The sequence below is a fragment of the Mustelus asterias genome, chromosome 9 (genome assembly GCF_964213995.1).
Source record: "Mustelus asterias chromosome 9, sMusAst1.hap1.1, whole genome shotgun sequence".
NCBI classification, from domain to species: Eukaryota; Metazoa; Chordata; class Chondrichthyes; order Carcharhiniformes; family Triakidae; genus Mustelus; species Mustelus asterias.
The window spans coordinates 47,831,231-47,847,399 of record NC_135809.1 but is presented as its reverse complement, the minus strand read 5'-3'; the positions used below and the strand labels follow the sequence as shown (position 1 = coordinate 47,847,399).

General features: G+C 44.7%; 1 protein-coding gene across 6 annotated transcripts in view; it reads left to right on the top strand.

The window, feature by feature from the left end:
- aass (aminoadipate-semialdehyde synthase) overlaps positions 1-16,169 on the top strand; it is a 97,539-nt gene that overhangs the window by 31,988 nt on the left and 49,382 nt on the right. For all 6 annotated transcript variants that reach the window (XM_078220137.1, XM_078220136.1, XM_078220142.1 and 3 more), the window contains 6 exons: positions 3,696-3,823; positions 8,629-8,777; positions 11,195-11,317; positions 12,491-12,602; positions 14,066-14,128; positions 14,227-14,294. In XM_078220137.1, the coding sequence (XP_078076263.1) occupies positions 3,696-3,823; positions 8,629-8,777; positions 11,195-11,317; positions 12,491-12,602; positions 14,066-14,128; positions 14,227-14,294 (643 nt within the window). The remainder of the gene's footprint in view (positions 1-3,695; positions 3,824-8,628; positions 8,778-11,194; positions 11,318-12,490; positions 12,603-14,065; positions 14,129-14,226; positions 14,295-16,169) is intronic.

Here is a 16,169-nt window from a genome sequence, read left to right as displayed (position 1 = left end):
GTTGGAAGTGTGAACACTGCATTGTCGGTACTCGGGAGTGTAAACACTGTGTGTTGTCTGTAGTTAGAAGAGTGAACACTGTGCATTGTTTGTACTTGAGAGTTTGAGCATTGTGTGTTATTTGTACTTGGGAATGTGAACATTCTGTGTAGTTTGTAGAGTCATAGGGGTTTACAGCATGGAAAGAGGCCCTTCAGCCCAACTTGTCCATACCGCCCCTTTTTTTAACCACTAAGCTAGTCCCAAATGCCTGTGTTTGGCCCATATCCCTCTATATGCATCTTACCCATGTAACTGTCTAAACGCTTTTTAAAAGGCAAAATTGTACCCGCCTTTACTATTACCTCTGGCAGCTTGTTCCAGACACTCACCACCCTCTGTGTGAAAAAATTGCCCCTCTGGACCCTTTTGTATCTCTCTCCTCTCACCTTAAACCTATGTCCTCTAGTTTTAGACTCTTCTACCTTTGGGAAAAGATATTGATTATCTAGCTGACCTATGCCCCTCATTATTTTAAAGACCTCTATAAGATCACCCCTAAGCCTCCTACGCTGCAGAGAAAAAAGTCGGTCTATCCAGCCTCTCCTTATAACTCAAACCATCAAGTCCCGGTAGCATCCTAGTAAATCTTTTAAGCACTCTATCTAGTTTAATAATATCCTTTCTATAATAGGGTGAACAGAACTGTACACAGTATTCCAAGTGTGGCCTTACCAATGTCTTGTACAACTTCAACAAGACGTCCCAACTCTTGTATTCAATGTTCTGACCAATGAAACCAAGCATGCCAAATGCTCTCTTCACCACTCTGTCCACCTGTGACCCCACTTTCAAGGAGCTATGAACCTGTACCCCTAGATCTCTTTGTTCTATAACACCCCCCAATGCTCTACCATTAACTGAGTAAGTCCTGCCCTGGTTCAATCTACTACAATGCATCACCTCGCAATTATCTAAATTAAACTCCATCTGCCATTCGTCAGCCCACTGGCCTAATTGATCAAGATCCTGTTGCAATCCTAGATAACCTTCTTCACTGTCCACTATGCCACCAATCTTGGTGTCATCTGCAAACTTACTAACCACACCCACTAAATTCTCATCCAAATCATTAATATAAATGACAAATAACAGTGGACCCAGCACTGATCCCTGAGGCACACCACTGGTCACAAGCCTCCAGTTTGAAAAACAACCCTCTACAACCACCCTCTGGCTTCTGTCATCAAGCCAATTTTGTATCAATTTGGCTACCTCACCCTGGATCCCGTGAGATTTAACTTTATGCAACAACCTACCATGTGGTAACTTGTCAAAGGCCTTGCTAAAGTCCATGTAAACAACATCAACTGCATTGCCCTCATCTACCTTCTTGGTTACCCCTTCAAAAAACTCAATCAAATTTGGGAGACATGATTTTCCACTCACAAAGCCATGCTGACTGTCCCTAATCAGTCCTTGCATCTCTAAATGCCTGTAGATCCTGTCTCTCAAAATACCTTCCAACAACTTACCCACCACAGATGTGAGACTCACTGGCCTGTAGTTCCCAGGCTTTTCCCTGCAGCCCTTTTTAAACAAAGGCACAACATTTGCCACCCTCCAATCTTCAGGCACCTCACCTGTGATTATTGATGATTCAAATATCTCTGCTGGAGGATCTGCAATTTCCTCCCTAGCCTCCCACAGTGTCTTGGGATACACTTAATCAGGTCCCAGGGATTTACCTACCTTGATGTTCTTTAAGAATTCCAGCACCTCCTTCTCTGTTATATGTACACTCCTCAAGACATCACTATTTATTTCCCCAAGTTCCCTAACATCGCATGCTTTTCTCAACAGTGAATACTGATGAGACATATTCGTTTAGGATCTCACCCATCTCTTGTGGATCCGCACATAGGTGACCTTGTTGATCCTTAAGGTCTCTCCCTAGTTACTCTTTTGTCCCTTATGTATTTGTAGAAGCTCTTTGGATTCCCCTTTGCCTTATCTGCCAAAACGATCTTGTGTCCCTTTTTTGCCCTCCTGATTTCTCTCTTAACTCTTCTCCTACACCCTCAATACTCTTCAAGGGATCCACTTGATCCCAGCTGCCTATGCATGTCATGTGCCTCCTTCTTCTTGACCAGGGCCTCAATATCCCTAATCATCCAGGGCTCCCTACTTCTGCCAGCCTTGCCCTGCACTGTAAGAGGAATGTGCTTACCCTGAACCCTGGTTAACACACTTTTGAAAGCGTGCCACTTACCAGACGTCCCTTTTCCTTCCCACAGACTCCCCCAATTAACTGTTGAAAGTTCCTGCCTGATGCCATCAAAATTGGCCTTGCTCCAATTTAGAATTTTAACTTTTGGGCCAAACTTATCATTCTCCATAGCTATCTTAAAACTAATGGAATCATTGTACTTGGGAGTGTGAGTACTGTGTGTTGTCTGTACTCTGGAGTGCGAACACTGTGTTTGTACTTGGAAGTGTGAACACTGTATTTGTACTTGGAAGTGTGAACACTGTATTGTCTGTCCTTGGGAGTCCGATGCAGCACTGCCTGTCTGTAGCATCAAGTCTCTGAATAGATCGAGTAGCATACGCTCAGGAGAATGCCGTTCAGTTGCATCTTCCCTACCTTGTCCACACACTACCCAGCAGCAACAGCCTTCCAAATAGTTTCCCTTTTCACCGGTTGCCATTAGTTTGCAACCAGGATGATGCTGAAGATGGTCCGAAGCTGTCTTAGGAAAGAAGTTTCGCAGCTGGCTAGAAACTGCTGCTCTGTTGCTTCATTTAGCCGACTCCTAATGCATAACAACAAAACTACAATACACATCAGCACATGAGCAGGGTAATTACCCGAAAGGTGGTGACTGGTTCTCTGTGCGCCATTTGACAAACTATTGTTCACCTATTGAGAAGAATACTTCTTTAGACTTGTTAAAACAAACCATTAATCTTTTGTTTACGGGTACATTTTGTCTCGGAAAACTTACAGTAAGTTATAGAAAAGCAAAATACTGTGGATGCTGTAATCTGAAACAAAAACAGAAAATGCTGGAAAATCTCAGCAGGTCTAACAGCTTGTATGGAGAGAGAATGGAGCTAACGTTTCGAGTCTGGATGATCCTTCATCAGAGCCGACAGACAATAAGTTATATTTGAGCTTGTTTGTTAGATGGATTTGTTGTAGAATTGGTCAAATTAAATTTAACTCTCATTTTAACTAGCTTGTGCAAATGAAAAAGTCTCGGGAAGGGTGCAATACATTTAGGCATCATTTGTTGCATTACAAAGGCTAAGATATACAATTGTGCCTCCAGATCAGGGCCAGAATTCTCTCATCCTGCCCGCCACTGGAATTTTAGCAGGCGGGCTGCGGAAATGTGAAACGCCACTGACGGTTGGGTGGGAATTTGCGGCTTTTAGACCAGTATGGCCGGAGAATTCTGCCCCAGGTCTCTGCTGCTGGAAATTGTTGTCAGTAGTTGACATAAAGGGAATGGGTGCTGTCCCCACCCTGGTCATGGAATGATCAGTGCTCTGGGGAGGGGATGTGCACCCATTAACGCAAAGGACAACTGGAGAAGGGAGGGAATAAATATGTTGTTCCCATTTCACTGTTCTTCATTACAAGTAACGAAGGTTAAAGTGTATTGTGAATGCCTCAGTTTGGAACTAATTGCTTGTCTTTCATTGTACAGATCAAAGTAAGATTTACTGCACTGTCCTCAGCCGTCATCATCACGTGGTTAGAAAGAGCGATGGGAAATATGACCCTGTAGAGTATCAACATCATCCTCAATTATACACCTCGCGCTTCAGCACTGATGTAAGAGAAAATCCTGCACTTGTTCTGTACAACATATAAATTGCGTAGAACGCGATGTAAAAATCACTCTGCCACTTCTTTGAAGGGCAGTATTTCTCTTCCTAGATGATTAAACTTAGTGTTCTCACAGATGCATTTTTACAGTCAGTCACTGCCCAGTCCAAACTAAATCAGCTTTTGAAGATCAGCCGTGAGAGAAACCTCTTCTACACGTCGTTAGTTCACATCTGGGAAATAATACCGTTCAGCGCTGTGTTCAGCCTTGAAGTAGCTTTGGTAATTTCTCCAGAGTCCTAAAAAAATTACAAGAACACAGGAAATGGGAGCAGAGTCGATCATACAGTCCGTTAAGACTGCTCCACCATTTCATACAAACATGACTGATCTGCCTGAACCCCACTTTCCTGCCTGCTCCCCATATCCCTTCAGTCCCTGAACAAAACAATGGGTGGAATTCTCCCAAACATAAACTAGTGTCATAACGACGAGAATAATGGAGCGATCCATGCTGCAATCCTCCCACACTCAGTCATGTTTTTGGAGAGTGGTGAATTCCACGCTGGTACTGGGAGGGGCGAGGTCTAAACATGCCGGTGAGTCTGGCTTCAGAGTGCTCGCGCATTGTTTCACAAGGGTGCCCTGATCTCACATTGCAATGGGGCACCCCCTCCCATCCCCTACAGACATTGGGACCCCCACCCTCATTGGTGGCATGTTCCCTCATCCCCTCCCCAACACGTAACGCGGGTATCAGGGCCCTCGCGATGAACCCCCTCTACTGTCCCCGATATGCCCAACTGTCAGGACCCCTGACATGATCAACCCCAGCATGACCTTCCTGCATAGCAGGCCATATCATAACCCCTCTGCATATCCCCCAACATAGACCCCACTCAGGCCCCCACCGCATTGGCACTACTCCTGGCACACTGGCAATATCCAGTTGGTGCGGCCAGGGTATCCAACTGCCACTGCTGGGGCATCCAGTGGCCACTGCCGAGGTGTCTGGTGGGCACTGCCAATGTGCCACGTGGGCCCTGCCCAGCCATGCCCCCGACCACTCGGGAGCCTCAGTGGCCTCCGGCCCACCCCCACACCCCAGCATGACCATCGCGTCAGGTCTCCGCTTTTGGAGATCAGTAGTGATTCACGCCATTATTGCATCGTGCCTGAAAGCTGGAGAATTTCATGCGCTGGGAGTTGAATGGGCTGTGCATATTTAAATACAAGTTTAAAAATGCTAATCGGACTCATGCCCTGTCTGGGTGTGATCCGGTTTTGTGCCATTAGAAAGGGGCCGGGAGAATCACAAACTGTTTGGCGCCGGATGCAAAATCGATTTTTAGATCCGCGCGCTATTCTCCGTAATCAGCATGATCCGCGCCAGGCGTGGCAAGGTCGCAGAATCACCCCCATAGTCTCTTCAGCCTTAAATATATTCAGGGCGGAGGCATTCACTCCATCTGTCTATATCTCTTTGCAGCCTCTTTGTGTCCTCCCCGCAGCTTACCTTTCAACTGACCACCTCTGATATGCACCTCCCACTTTTAGTTTAAGGCCTTATTCACAGCCCTGTTTATATGATTCACCAGGACACTGATCCTAGCCCAGTTTAAGTGGAGACCATCCCAATAGGACAGTTCTCTCTTCTCTGATACTGGTGAAGGTGTCCAATGAATTAAAATCCTCTCTTTCCACACAACCTTTGAGTTAGATGCTTAATTCTCAAAATCTGTTTGGCCCTTTGTCAAGTGGCACCTCATCTAAGTACTAGTCCTGAGACTATTACCTTACAATAGTGAGGCCCTGGTGTGTCAGGTGTTGGCTGCTGTTTGTGTAATTTACAGGGGGCCTGCTAACGATTGGAACTTCTGCGTGCCTTTTTTGAAGCAACTGTCATCTCAAAGTGATGTCGGAGGTTGGAACAGTGTAGCTCAGCGGTCCAACTTCCCAGCTCTCCATACCTCTGGTAGGACTGGGGTTGGTTCATGGAGTGAAATTGCATGCATTAGTCGCCTGGGCAGAATTGAGACTCACCAAAGTGGACCCTTGCCAGCAAGGTGCCCTCGAATGTTGAGCTTGGGCGTTTAGGATCAGTCCCCTACACAGGGATCTTGGCAGGGTGGCGGGTGTGGTGGTAGGTGCATTGCTGGGCAACCTTCCACCCTCTGCATTGTTGGGCAACCTTCCACTTCCTGACCCTGCTGTGGCTGGATTTGTTTTTTCAAACTGAATGGGGTAAGACAAGTGTCCATGCCAGTGAAATGTCCGTCTACTTACCACACAAACTCCAACTGGTTGGCACCAATGGTCTCAATCCCATTGCAACCACTGGAATCACAGCCTGTACATTCACAGGCCCTTTATTTTCATTGGATGGTGATAATATTAATGCCTATTTAAGAATATTTGATGGCCAGCTGTCCTGCTGACACCAGAGTGTATTTTCTATCAACTTTGGGTGACGATCTGGCCAACAGAACATTTTATTTTCCAAAGTATGTATTTGGGTGGAGTGGAGATGCCAAGACTACACAGTTCTTGGGAACAGGCTGGAAGTTGTTCTACCAGTCTGGCACAGTGATCCATTTTTACATATTTTTGACTCTTTGGTACATCTGTTATGTCCAATTTATTTGCAAAGTCATCAACTGACGTCAAGGGTGTCCTGTAAAGTTAGCATCCAGCACAGATAAATCCACACTTTGCGCCTAGCTAGAATAAGATGGTAAATTGACTTTGTTTCTGATGCTGCTCTCTGTCTGATGTCATATGTTACTTTCTCATTTAGAGGTTAATGTACAAAATATATGAACAGACAAATCAATGAGGGGCAGAAAAAGACCTACTCCAGCCTGTTCCCAAGAACTGTGTAGTCTTGGCATCTCCACTCCACCCAAATACATATTTTGCATAAGCAAAAAAGGCACGAATATATGTCACTGTTTAAAAATAAGGGGTCGCCCATTTAGAACAGAGGTGAGGAGGATTCATTTCTCTGAGGGTTGTGAGTCTTTGGAAATGTCCTCCTCAAAAGGCGGTAGAAGAGTCAAGAACCATAGAACAGTTACAGCACAGAAAGAGGCCATTCAGCCCATCATGCCTGCACAGGCCACAAAGAAAAAGTGAAGAAAACTAGCTGTTCATTCTAATTCCCCCTTCCAGCACCTGGTCCGTAGCTTTGCATATTATAGAACATTGGGTGGAACTTAGAATCGGGTGCAGAACCAGGCACCTTTGAAATGAGTTGAGGATTTCTGTCTCCAGCACCAAATCAGGCATCCAGTTCCAGTAACTGAACAAGTTTTCCTCATGTCCCGTCTAAACCTGCTACCAATCACCTTAAATCTGTGGCACCTGGTAATTGACCACTCAGTGAGGGGGAGCGGGGCATTCCTGTCTCCTATACTTCGACCCCTCATAATCTTGTACACCTCAATTAACTAACCCCTCAGCCTCCCCTGTTCTAACGAAAACAACCCCAGTCTATCCAATCTTTCCTCATACTCTAAAATGTTGTACCTGAACATCCTCGGAGTGGCAATCCATGTTGGATTGTCACTCCGTGCCCAATTGCTTACATTGATAGTTTTTTGAGCCAGTCTCATCTGACCTTCTGACTCAGGCCGGGCGAGATCCAGGCAGTGTAGCATGTCTCCAAGGTCTGGCATCGAAGTGTAGGAGAGCCAAGGGGAAGGAAGAAATGCCCTCTTTTTATGACACTAGGGGGGGTGTCCATTGGGGCGCCAGGGGTGTGAGGGATTCCAATGGTGGCGGGGGGGTGGGGATGGTGCCGTAAGGGATGTGGGGGGTGGGGGAGGCTGTTCTGAGTCTTTGTAGTAGTTAACCGGAAGTTAGAAGAGCTTTCAGTTCTTATCTTTTTCAGGGTAACTATTGGTGTAACACAATCAAAATCATCTGAAGTTTGTGATTCCAATCACATTTTCAGATGGTTCCCAGTGCAGGATAACTGCCAGAGGACATTTGTATTTCTGGGCAATTCCGTGCAAATCCTTACCTGAAAATGGCTGAAGGAAATTCCCCGGCACATTTTTGGAATATCCCCCCCAATCTGGTGCTAGAGAGCTCGGATGTTAAGACACAATATGAAGTATTTTTGAACACTTTTAAGGCAGAGCTAGATACATTGTAGATAAGCAAGGGGGTGAAAGGTTATTGGGGATAGGAGGGGGTGTGGAGTTGAGTTTACAGCCCAATCAGCAATGATCCTTTTGACTGTCTGAGCAGGCTCGAAGGACTGAGTGGCCTACTCGTGCTCATAATTCATATGTTCAGATATCCCAACTGGGGAACAATATTGAAGTTTCCTCAGGCTTTGGAAACAGAAGTTATTCTTGTGCTGATTATATCACGCGTTACCTACCTGCCATACAAGATGATCTCAATCCCAGCTAGGAACAGAGCCAGCCCTCGGTTGAAGGAATTCAAATAATCAGTATTCACCGAATGAGCCAGAAGCTGTTCCATAATCCTCTATTCCCTAGGAAACAAACAACTTCCTGACCTTGAACATTGTCTATCCTTACACAACTCGAGATTGTGACCACTACCACTAACTCCCCCCTCCCCAACACCTCCCGTTCCTCCCTAACCTATTTAGTTGGATTAAATCGGCTGCCTAATCCCTTCATCGGTTTATAACCCTCAAACAAATCACCCTTAAGTTTATGTTTTTCTGAAAATGTGAGATGCAGCTTGTTGAGTGTATCTTGGCAGCTAATCTGCTTTAAATCGGGAATGCTTTACACTTCTGAAGTTGCTAAAATGTCCACACTCTTTTCCAGATTGCCCCATATACCACTTGTTTGGTGAACGGCATCTATTGGGATCCAGATACTCCTCGATTACTTACCCGGTCGGATGCTCAGAATTTGCTGGCATCGGCCAAAGATTTTGATCCAGCTAGTGATGGTTGTCCGGAATTACCGCACCGGTAGGTTGATTATAAATCAATAACTGTGGCGATTATATAATTAACTCACTCTGAAGATAGGTTACCAGGGCATTTTCCATGAAAAAGGTACAAAAATTCCCATTTTCCTGATGCAGTGTTAAAGGGAACAAAGGGCCACATGGCTTAACACTGCTTCTATTTCTTGTGTCCTACTTATTAGTCTTCTAAAGATGTTCCATTAGGTGGTGTAGTTTATACGTTTACCAATAAATTCGCCGATGATCCACTCTTGTTGGGAGACACATTTCAAATTGGCATGGGTCCAAATAATTGTCCTACCATGGTTTTGTTGACCCCCATCTTTGATTCATTGACCTGTGCATTTACCAGGAACTAGATTGAAAATGAATGGCTCCATGGTATATATCTATGCAACTCGTGGAGACAGAAAGTTTGACACTTCTAGTATAATGATAAGGAATGGAGGCATTTTGAGGACTCTGACATGAGTGTTCAGATTTTTAACATTGACAATTTTAACAGGCATTTTACCCTGTGCCTGCATTTAAATAGTAGTTAAAGGGCCAAGAAGTCAGAAACTGATTATCCAAACAGTAATTTATAGCCACAGAGGTTGTATTCATTTATAATTCCATGAGGTGAGAGTTCAGTACCCATTCCCTCATAGCTGCCGTCAGAGTGTATGAGCATCACTGAAATAATGTACTGAGAGAGCACGCCTTGCAAATCCCACTCTTCCCCGGGCTTTGACTATTGTCACCTGTGAAGGTCGTACTGAAGGCTAGGAGACACAAAAATTCCTAAACGTCTGTACCGATTGGGTTAATCAAGAGAACAAGCTCCTCCCTTTCCACCCCACTCCAACATCAAGGTGCTGCCAGATGCAGGATGATGGGGTGAATGTTTTGGTCTCGCATGCCATGGGCATCGCAGCGGGTGAGCGGCGGACCATGGAAAGGTCCGTTGACCTTGGGCGGGATTTTCCCGTTTTGGGGCGAGCAAAGCTGGAAAACTCCACCCAATCCTTTCTTGGAGGCTAATACAAATCAGACATCCTGCCCAAACTCCCCAACCCCTTAGCGCAGGGGAGGGATGAGCGGAACTAATTGGACTGTGGCCAGAATCCATTAAGAATTATCTTCTGTTTGATTGAGGCACCAAAACAGCAGTCCAACTCTTTGGGCCCGATTTTACCATTTTGATTCTAAGTGCTGAATCTGGGAGTGTTTCGTGTTCGACTTTTAGACCTGTTCTCAGGCGCCCCCATACACACACTGTCTGAAAAAAAAGTAGCGATTGTGAATCACGCTGCAGAAGACTGTGGGCGGGGCTTATCGCACCCGAAACACTGCAGCTCCGAACGGAGCCTTCAACTGCGCAGGTGCAGTAAAAAAAATAGAAAAACGCTCCCCTGCCACATCACTCTCGGGCCCGATAATGCCTCCCCCCTGACCCCTCAGAAATTGCCCCCCCCCCCCAACAACATCACTGTCCTCCTTATTCCCCCACCCCATCGCTACCCAGACTGATCGCAACCCCCTGCCTCCTTTCCCCCAACTGACGTGAGTGGCAGCAGACCCCCCCCCACCAGAGAGCCATCTGACCCACCACCACCACCCACCCCCCCCCCCCCCCCCCAACCACCATCGAACTGATGTCAGAGAGCCGCCAGAAACTCTGAACTTACCTCCTCATAAACTGGAGCACCCGAATTGGACCTTTGTGGACTATTCGTGCCGAATCTGGATGGGTGAACATGGTGGTAAAGCGGGAAATGCCGATAAGTTTGGGTGTCCAGCCCATTAAGTCAATTTAAATGCATACAAATGCATTTAAATTGTTGTCACGCCCATTTTGGGCGCAGTCATGATTGTGGCCATTTTAAGTGCTTGGTAAAGGGGGAACTGGCATGGAGGCGGGCGCAGATCGTGCTACTTGACTCACGCCCGACTTTACCAAGTTTTCATGCCCAAAAACGGGCGCAACTTGATGTTAAAATTGGGCCCTTTGAATCCCGTTTCACCAAAGTCAGAATCATTGAAATCTCTGTGACTCACTGTCTGTGCGGAGTCTGCATGTTCTCCCTGTGTCTGCGTGGGTTTCCTCCAAGTGCTCCGGTTTCCTCCCACAGTCCGAAAGACGTGCTGGTTAGGTGCATTGGCCATTCTAAATTCTCCCTCACTGTGGCCGAACAGGCGACGGAGTGTGGCAACTCTGGGATTTTCACAGTAACTTCATTGCAGTGTTAATGTAAGCCTACTTGTAACACTAATAAATAAACCTAAACTTCCCAACTGTATAAGATCCTCAACATGTTGATCTATTCTCTGCATTCCATGGAATAAAATTATGCAGCAACTCCATAAAAATGTATACTCATTTATTTTTGTGTATGAATATTATATAACATGAGTTGTGTTGTGTCTCTCTTCTAGGTTTTTGGCAATCTGTGACATTTCTGCTGACACTGGTGGCTCGATTGAATTTATGACGGAATGCACCTCCATTGACATGCCATTTTGTATGTATGATGCAGAACAACAAATTATTCATGACAGGTAGGATTCACTACAATCATCGCACCAGATTGCATCCAGGAGCTCGATGCAGCATCAAATCCGTTTCAAGTGACTATTCAAAACCATTTGCTACTCCCACAAAGAGTAATGTGATCATGGCATTTTTTGTGATGTTGACTGAGGGAGAAATGTTCTCCAAGAAATCAAGGATAATTCCTCTGCTCTTCCTCAAAATAGCCCCTTGCGATCTGTGAGGTGGCAGAAGGCCCTCGGTTTAACTTCTTAGCCAAGAAACAGCACTTCTGACAGTGCAGCATTCCACCAGTACCGCACAGGATTGTCAGCCTAGATTTTTGTGCTCAAGTTTCTGAACCACAATTTTCTCACATATAGGCCTGAGGCCTGACCTAGATAAAGTGTATAGGCAGTTTTACACATAGGGCTTCCACTAAAAAAAACTTTTACTCTTAGAGTTTTAAATCACATAGCAATAGACAATTTTCTGTTTTAATGAAACCTTACACAAGTGAGTCTGCATATTGTACATGTGAGAACTTATAATGTTCATTTGTGTCTGACACAATGGGGCGCATTTTTCTGTTCCGTCCGCCACAGGAATTGTAGCAGGCGAGGGGCGGACCATAGAAAGTCATGAAAAGACCATGGACCTTGGGTGGGATTTTCCGGTTTCAGGGCGATTGCGACTGGAAAGTCTCGCCCAATTAATGCATTCAACAACAAATACAACTTGCATTTATATAGTGTCTTTAATGTAAAACCATCATGGGCACATCACAGGAAACTTAATCAAACAAAAAAATTGACACCGAGACAGAGGTGGAAATCTTCGGACAAGTGGCCAAAAGCTTTGTCAAAGCAGTAGGTTTTAATGAGCATGTCAAAGGAGGAGAGAGACAGTGCTGGGATGGCAGAGAGGTTTCGGGAGAGAATTTCAGAGCTTAGGGTTGAGGCAGTGAAATGTGGAATGACGAAAGTTTGGAGAACACAGCATCTATCGATCTGAAAATAATGAAAAATAGTGCCAAGTGAGCCTGTTATTTTCAGATTTATGCTCTTGGGATGAGAACTGTATATGTGTTTGTGCAAATGTCTTTGGAAAATCAGCTCTGAAATGCAGATACTCTTTTTGAAGAAAGGTTTTTCCCCAGAGTAAACGTTGCCTTACTGCAGTGTAATTTTCTGTGTTTGCAGCTTAGAAGGCAACGGGATCTTGATGTGTTCAATTGACAACCTTCCTGCACAACTCCCAATCGAGGCTACTGAATATTTTGGAGATAAGCTTTGCCCATATCTATGGGAGATGGTAAGATGCATGGTGGTAAGGATGGAATCTGCGAAGAATTTAACTAATGACATTGTTTGGTTCTTTCCCCCCCCCCCCCCCCCCCCCCCCCCCCCACATCCCATTTCCTTGCTTTGTTGTCAGGCATGAGTTTTAACCATCCTGGTCTTGGATCAGTTGTTCTGCTTTGTCACTTATTAAACGTTTGGACAGATCTTACTACAGATATGTATCCAAGATATTTCTTGGATGTTGGGAAATACTTGATTGTAACTATTTTAGGCAAACAAGATAAAGTGATTGTTAGAATCTCTGTATAGACCAACAAACTTTAAAAAGATATATGAATTTCCAGTGGCCTTTGGAAAAGATCATAGAACAAGATTGCAAGTTCCATGTACTATAACAAACAAATCAAAAGCAATATTGAACAAACACTATTTTTTAGGGAGCTTAAACTGAGAAGAAATTCCCCATGAAACTTTCAGCATGACCAACAATCTCCAGCTTATGAATGAAGTGGACACTTTGTTTTCCAGGAACCAGTCTAAAATCATTTGGGAGAGGGAGGAGTTGAGTTGTTGCGGGTGATTGAGGAGAGAGCCAGAGCGTTGCAAAGGGAATATTCACTTCAGAATGCTGAAGAGTGAGGGGAGGTGAAGATGAGTTTGGGTGGTGGTCACAAGTTGGCTGATTGTTTTGTGGGACACCTCCATTCAGTTTGCAATGTGGGGCCCTGAGCTTCCAGTTATCTATCAGTTTAAATATCTACTCTACTCCCACTCTGTTTTCTCTTCCTCAGTCGCTAAAATGTTCCAGTGAAGCTTAGTACGACCTCAAGGAGCAACATCACATCTTTCCATTTCGTGCTTTATGGCCTGGAATCAACATGGAGTTCGACAATTTTTTTTCGGTTAACCTCTGACCCCATTTTTATTGGATGGTAACTGTTAGCTATCCATACTTACATATCCTCCAAACATATCTTTTTTATTTTTATTTTTCCTGTTACCATCGCATTTTGCAACCATTACCTTTTTCAGTTAATTTCTCCTTCCTTCCATCCAATCACAAACTTCCGCATTTATTCTTTCCTCCCCATCCCTATTTCTTCCTGTGCTGTATAACACTTAAAACGTTTCAGCATTCCCAGTTTTGACAAAGGGTCACTGATCTGAAACGAACTGTTTATTTCTCCACTGATGCTTCCAGTCCTGTTAATTATTTCCAGCATTTTCCAGATCTGTTTAAAATTTCTCAAGCATTCTAGCCCATGAACAGGAAAGTTAATCTGTATGTGGGGTACAATGTACGGTCTCCTATCAGCTGAGTGGTTTGTGTTTTTTGTTGCTGATTAATGTACATAAAGGTAATGTTTACAATTAGATTGGGGAAGCGCTGGAAATGACGTCCTTGAGTTTTTTTAAACATCCACATTTTTCGATATTTCTGAAAGGACTGTGTCTGATTTCCACCTCCTACAGTTGACCTCTGATGCGACGCAACCCTTTGAAAAGGAGAATGGTTTAACTCCAGTTATCCGGAATGTAAGTGTAATTTTGTCCTTGCGTTTGGATATTGTACTGTCTGCAGCAACTCCCATCGCATGTCATATATGGTTGTATTTTACATTGATCATTTCTAGGCTGTAATCGCATCCAATGGTTCACTGACTCCCAAATTCAAATACATTCAGAAGTTAAGAGCAAACAGGTAAGCTACTTTGCTTTCAGGTGTCTGCTGTGTTGTCATAAATGGTCTATACAAAATGGACACTGTGCAAGTGTAAGTTGTTGCAGTGCAGCATTGTGCTTTGCTGTGTGGCACTTGGTAACTCTGGGAGAATTTTGGGGTATTTCAGTGCAAGGGAATTATTTTAGGTCAGGCTGTTTGTAAAGTGTGGCACTGCTTTTTTGTTTGTGCCAGTATAGCGTGTCTCTGTGGGTGAGCTGAATCCAAGAATTGAGTGCCAGTGATCATTCAGCTGTGAAGGTATCGCACAATCCACAATATGCCCACTCCCAGGGTGACCGGTTAGCAACAAGGAGCACTAGCCTCACTAGCACTAGCTTCTTAATCTCTGTCCTGGCAGGGATCAGCTAAGTCAACAGAAACCCTTTGTTTTCTGCAGGACCCAATGAGTCTTGTGGGAGCCTCCATTGCTCTCCAGAACATTCAATCTCCTTCCTTTCTTCCCTCCTCTGCCACTGCCTGTCTGCGGTTTCCATTTCAACAACTGGCTTTAGATTGCCACCGACGAAAGGATGAATGTAGGATGGGATTTTGATCATTCCATGGTTGGCGGAAAGCAGTGGGTGAATACAGGATGTAACTTTCTGTATAAACATACTTAATTCATTTGACTCCCAACTGATTCTGTGCAATGTTTGTCCCACCATAAAATTGAAATCTGCAAATGCAGAAAAATGGTCGCCGCTGTTAGCCTTCACCAGGAATCATTGCTGGAACCCTGGAGAAAATGGCAAATGGGGTGGAATGGACATTGCAGAGAGAGGGTTCCTGGTGAGATGGGTGGCTCTCGGGGGGCAGGGGTGATCTGTCTGAGGCTTGCTAATCCCTGAGCCACCATTAAATTCTGATGAGGGATAATTGGATTTTAGTGACTCTTTAACAAGCCTGGTGGCCTGCCCATTGTTAGTGGGCACATTTCTCACATAAGTCCTTTTCTACTGCTCACTTAATGTGGGACAGGTTCCCCGCCACTAAAAGTCACACGTGATCTTAATGTACAATATTCCAGGCTTACCTGCTCCATCCATCGACTCAATCAAATATAGAGAAAATCAGAAAAGCCTTCAGATCCTGGGCAAATGTTACCATTCAATTAATTTACACAAAGCACAATGCTTTCTGGTAGTGGTAATGTAATTGTGAACTGACCTTGTTAACCAGATTCATAATCCCTTGTGCAGTGGGTGTTAGTTTATCTCCCAATTCCACTTGTAACATCTTGATCTTGTGTGAGCTGCACGAGACTTGTTTCTTCCACAAAGAGGTTTTATGACCTTTTAATTCTATTGTCCTTTGAATGCATAATACTGTTCAGTTGTAAGTTTGTTGTGCCAGCTGTGATTCACTGACAGATTAATGAATTGCTTAACAGCAGCTTGAGAAACTGTCAGTTTTAACAGTGAAAAATTGGGCTGTATTTTAACACCTAAAAGACGGTGTGGATGCTAATATTCTGAGATTCTAAAACTCACCTCAAACCTGACCAGTTGCGAGTTATTGGAGACAGGAATAGTAACTGGCAGCCGGCTGCCAGGAGGTGGTTTAGCAATTTAACTATTGTAATGGGAGTCCGGAGGGTTAACCCCAGCCAGCTAGATTTCCCAGGACCTGGAAACCAGTCGGCTGAAGGGAAATGAGGTCTGCATCAGTAAGGAGGTGAGTGCCTTTGTAGCATTGCTGGTGGGCCAGGAAGAGCGGGAGTGCTGGCCCTAACTCTTGAAGCTCCCAACCACAACTCCCTCCAACCCTACCAGCTCCTCCCTTGTACAAAGACCATCGGGAGTCCCTCACCACCATTTGGATGGGGATCGGACAAACATGCTCCTGCTCCCACTC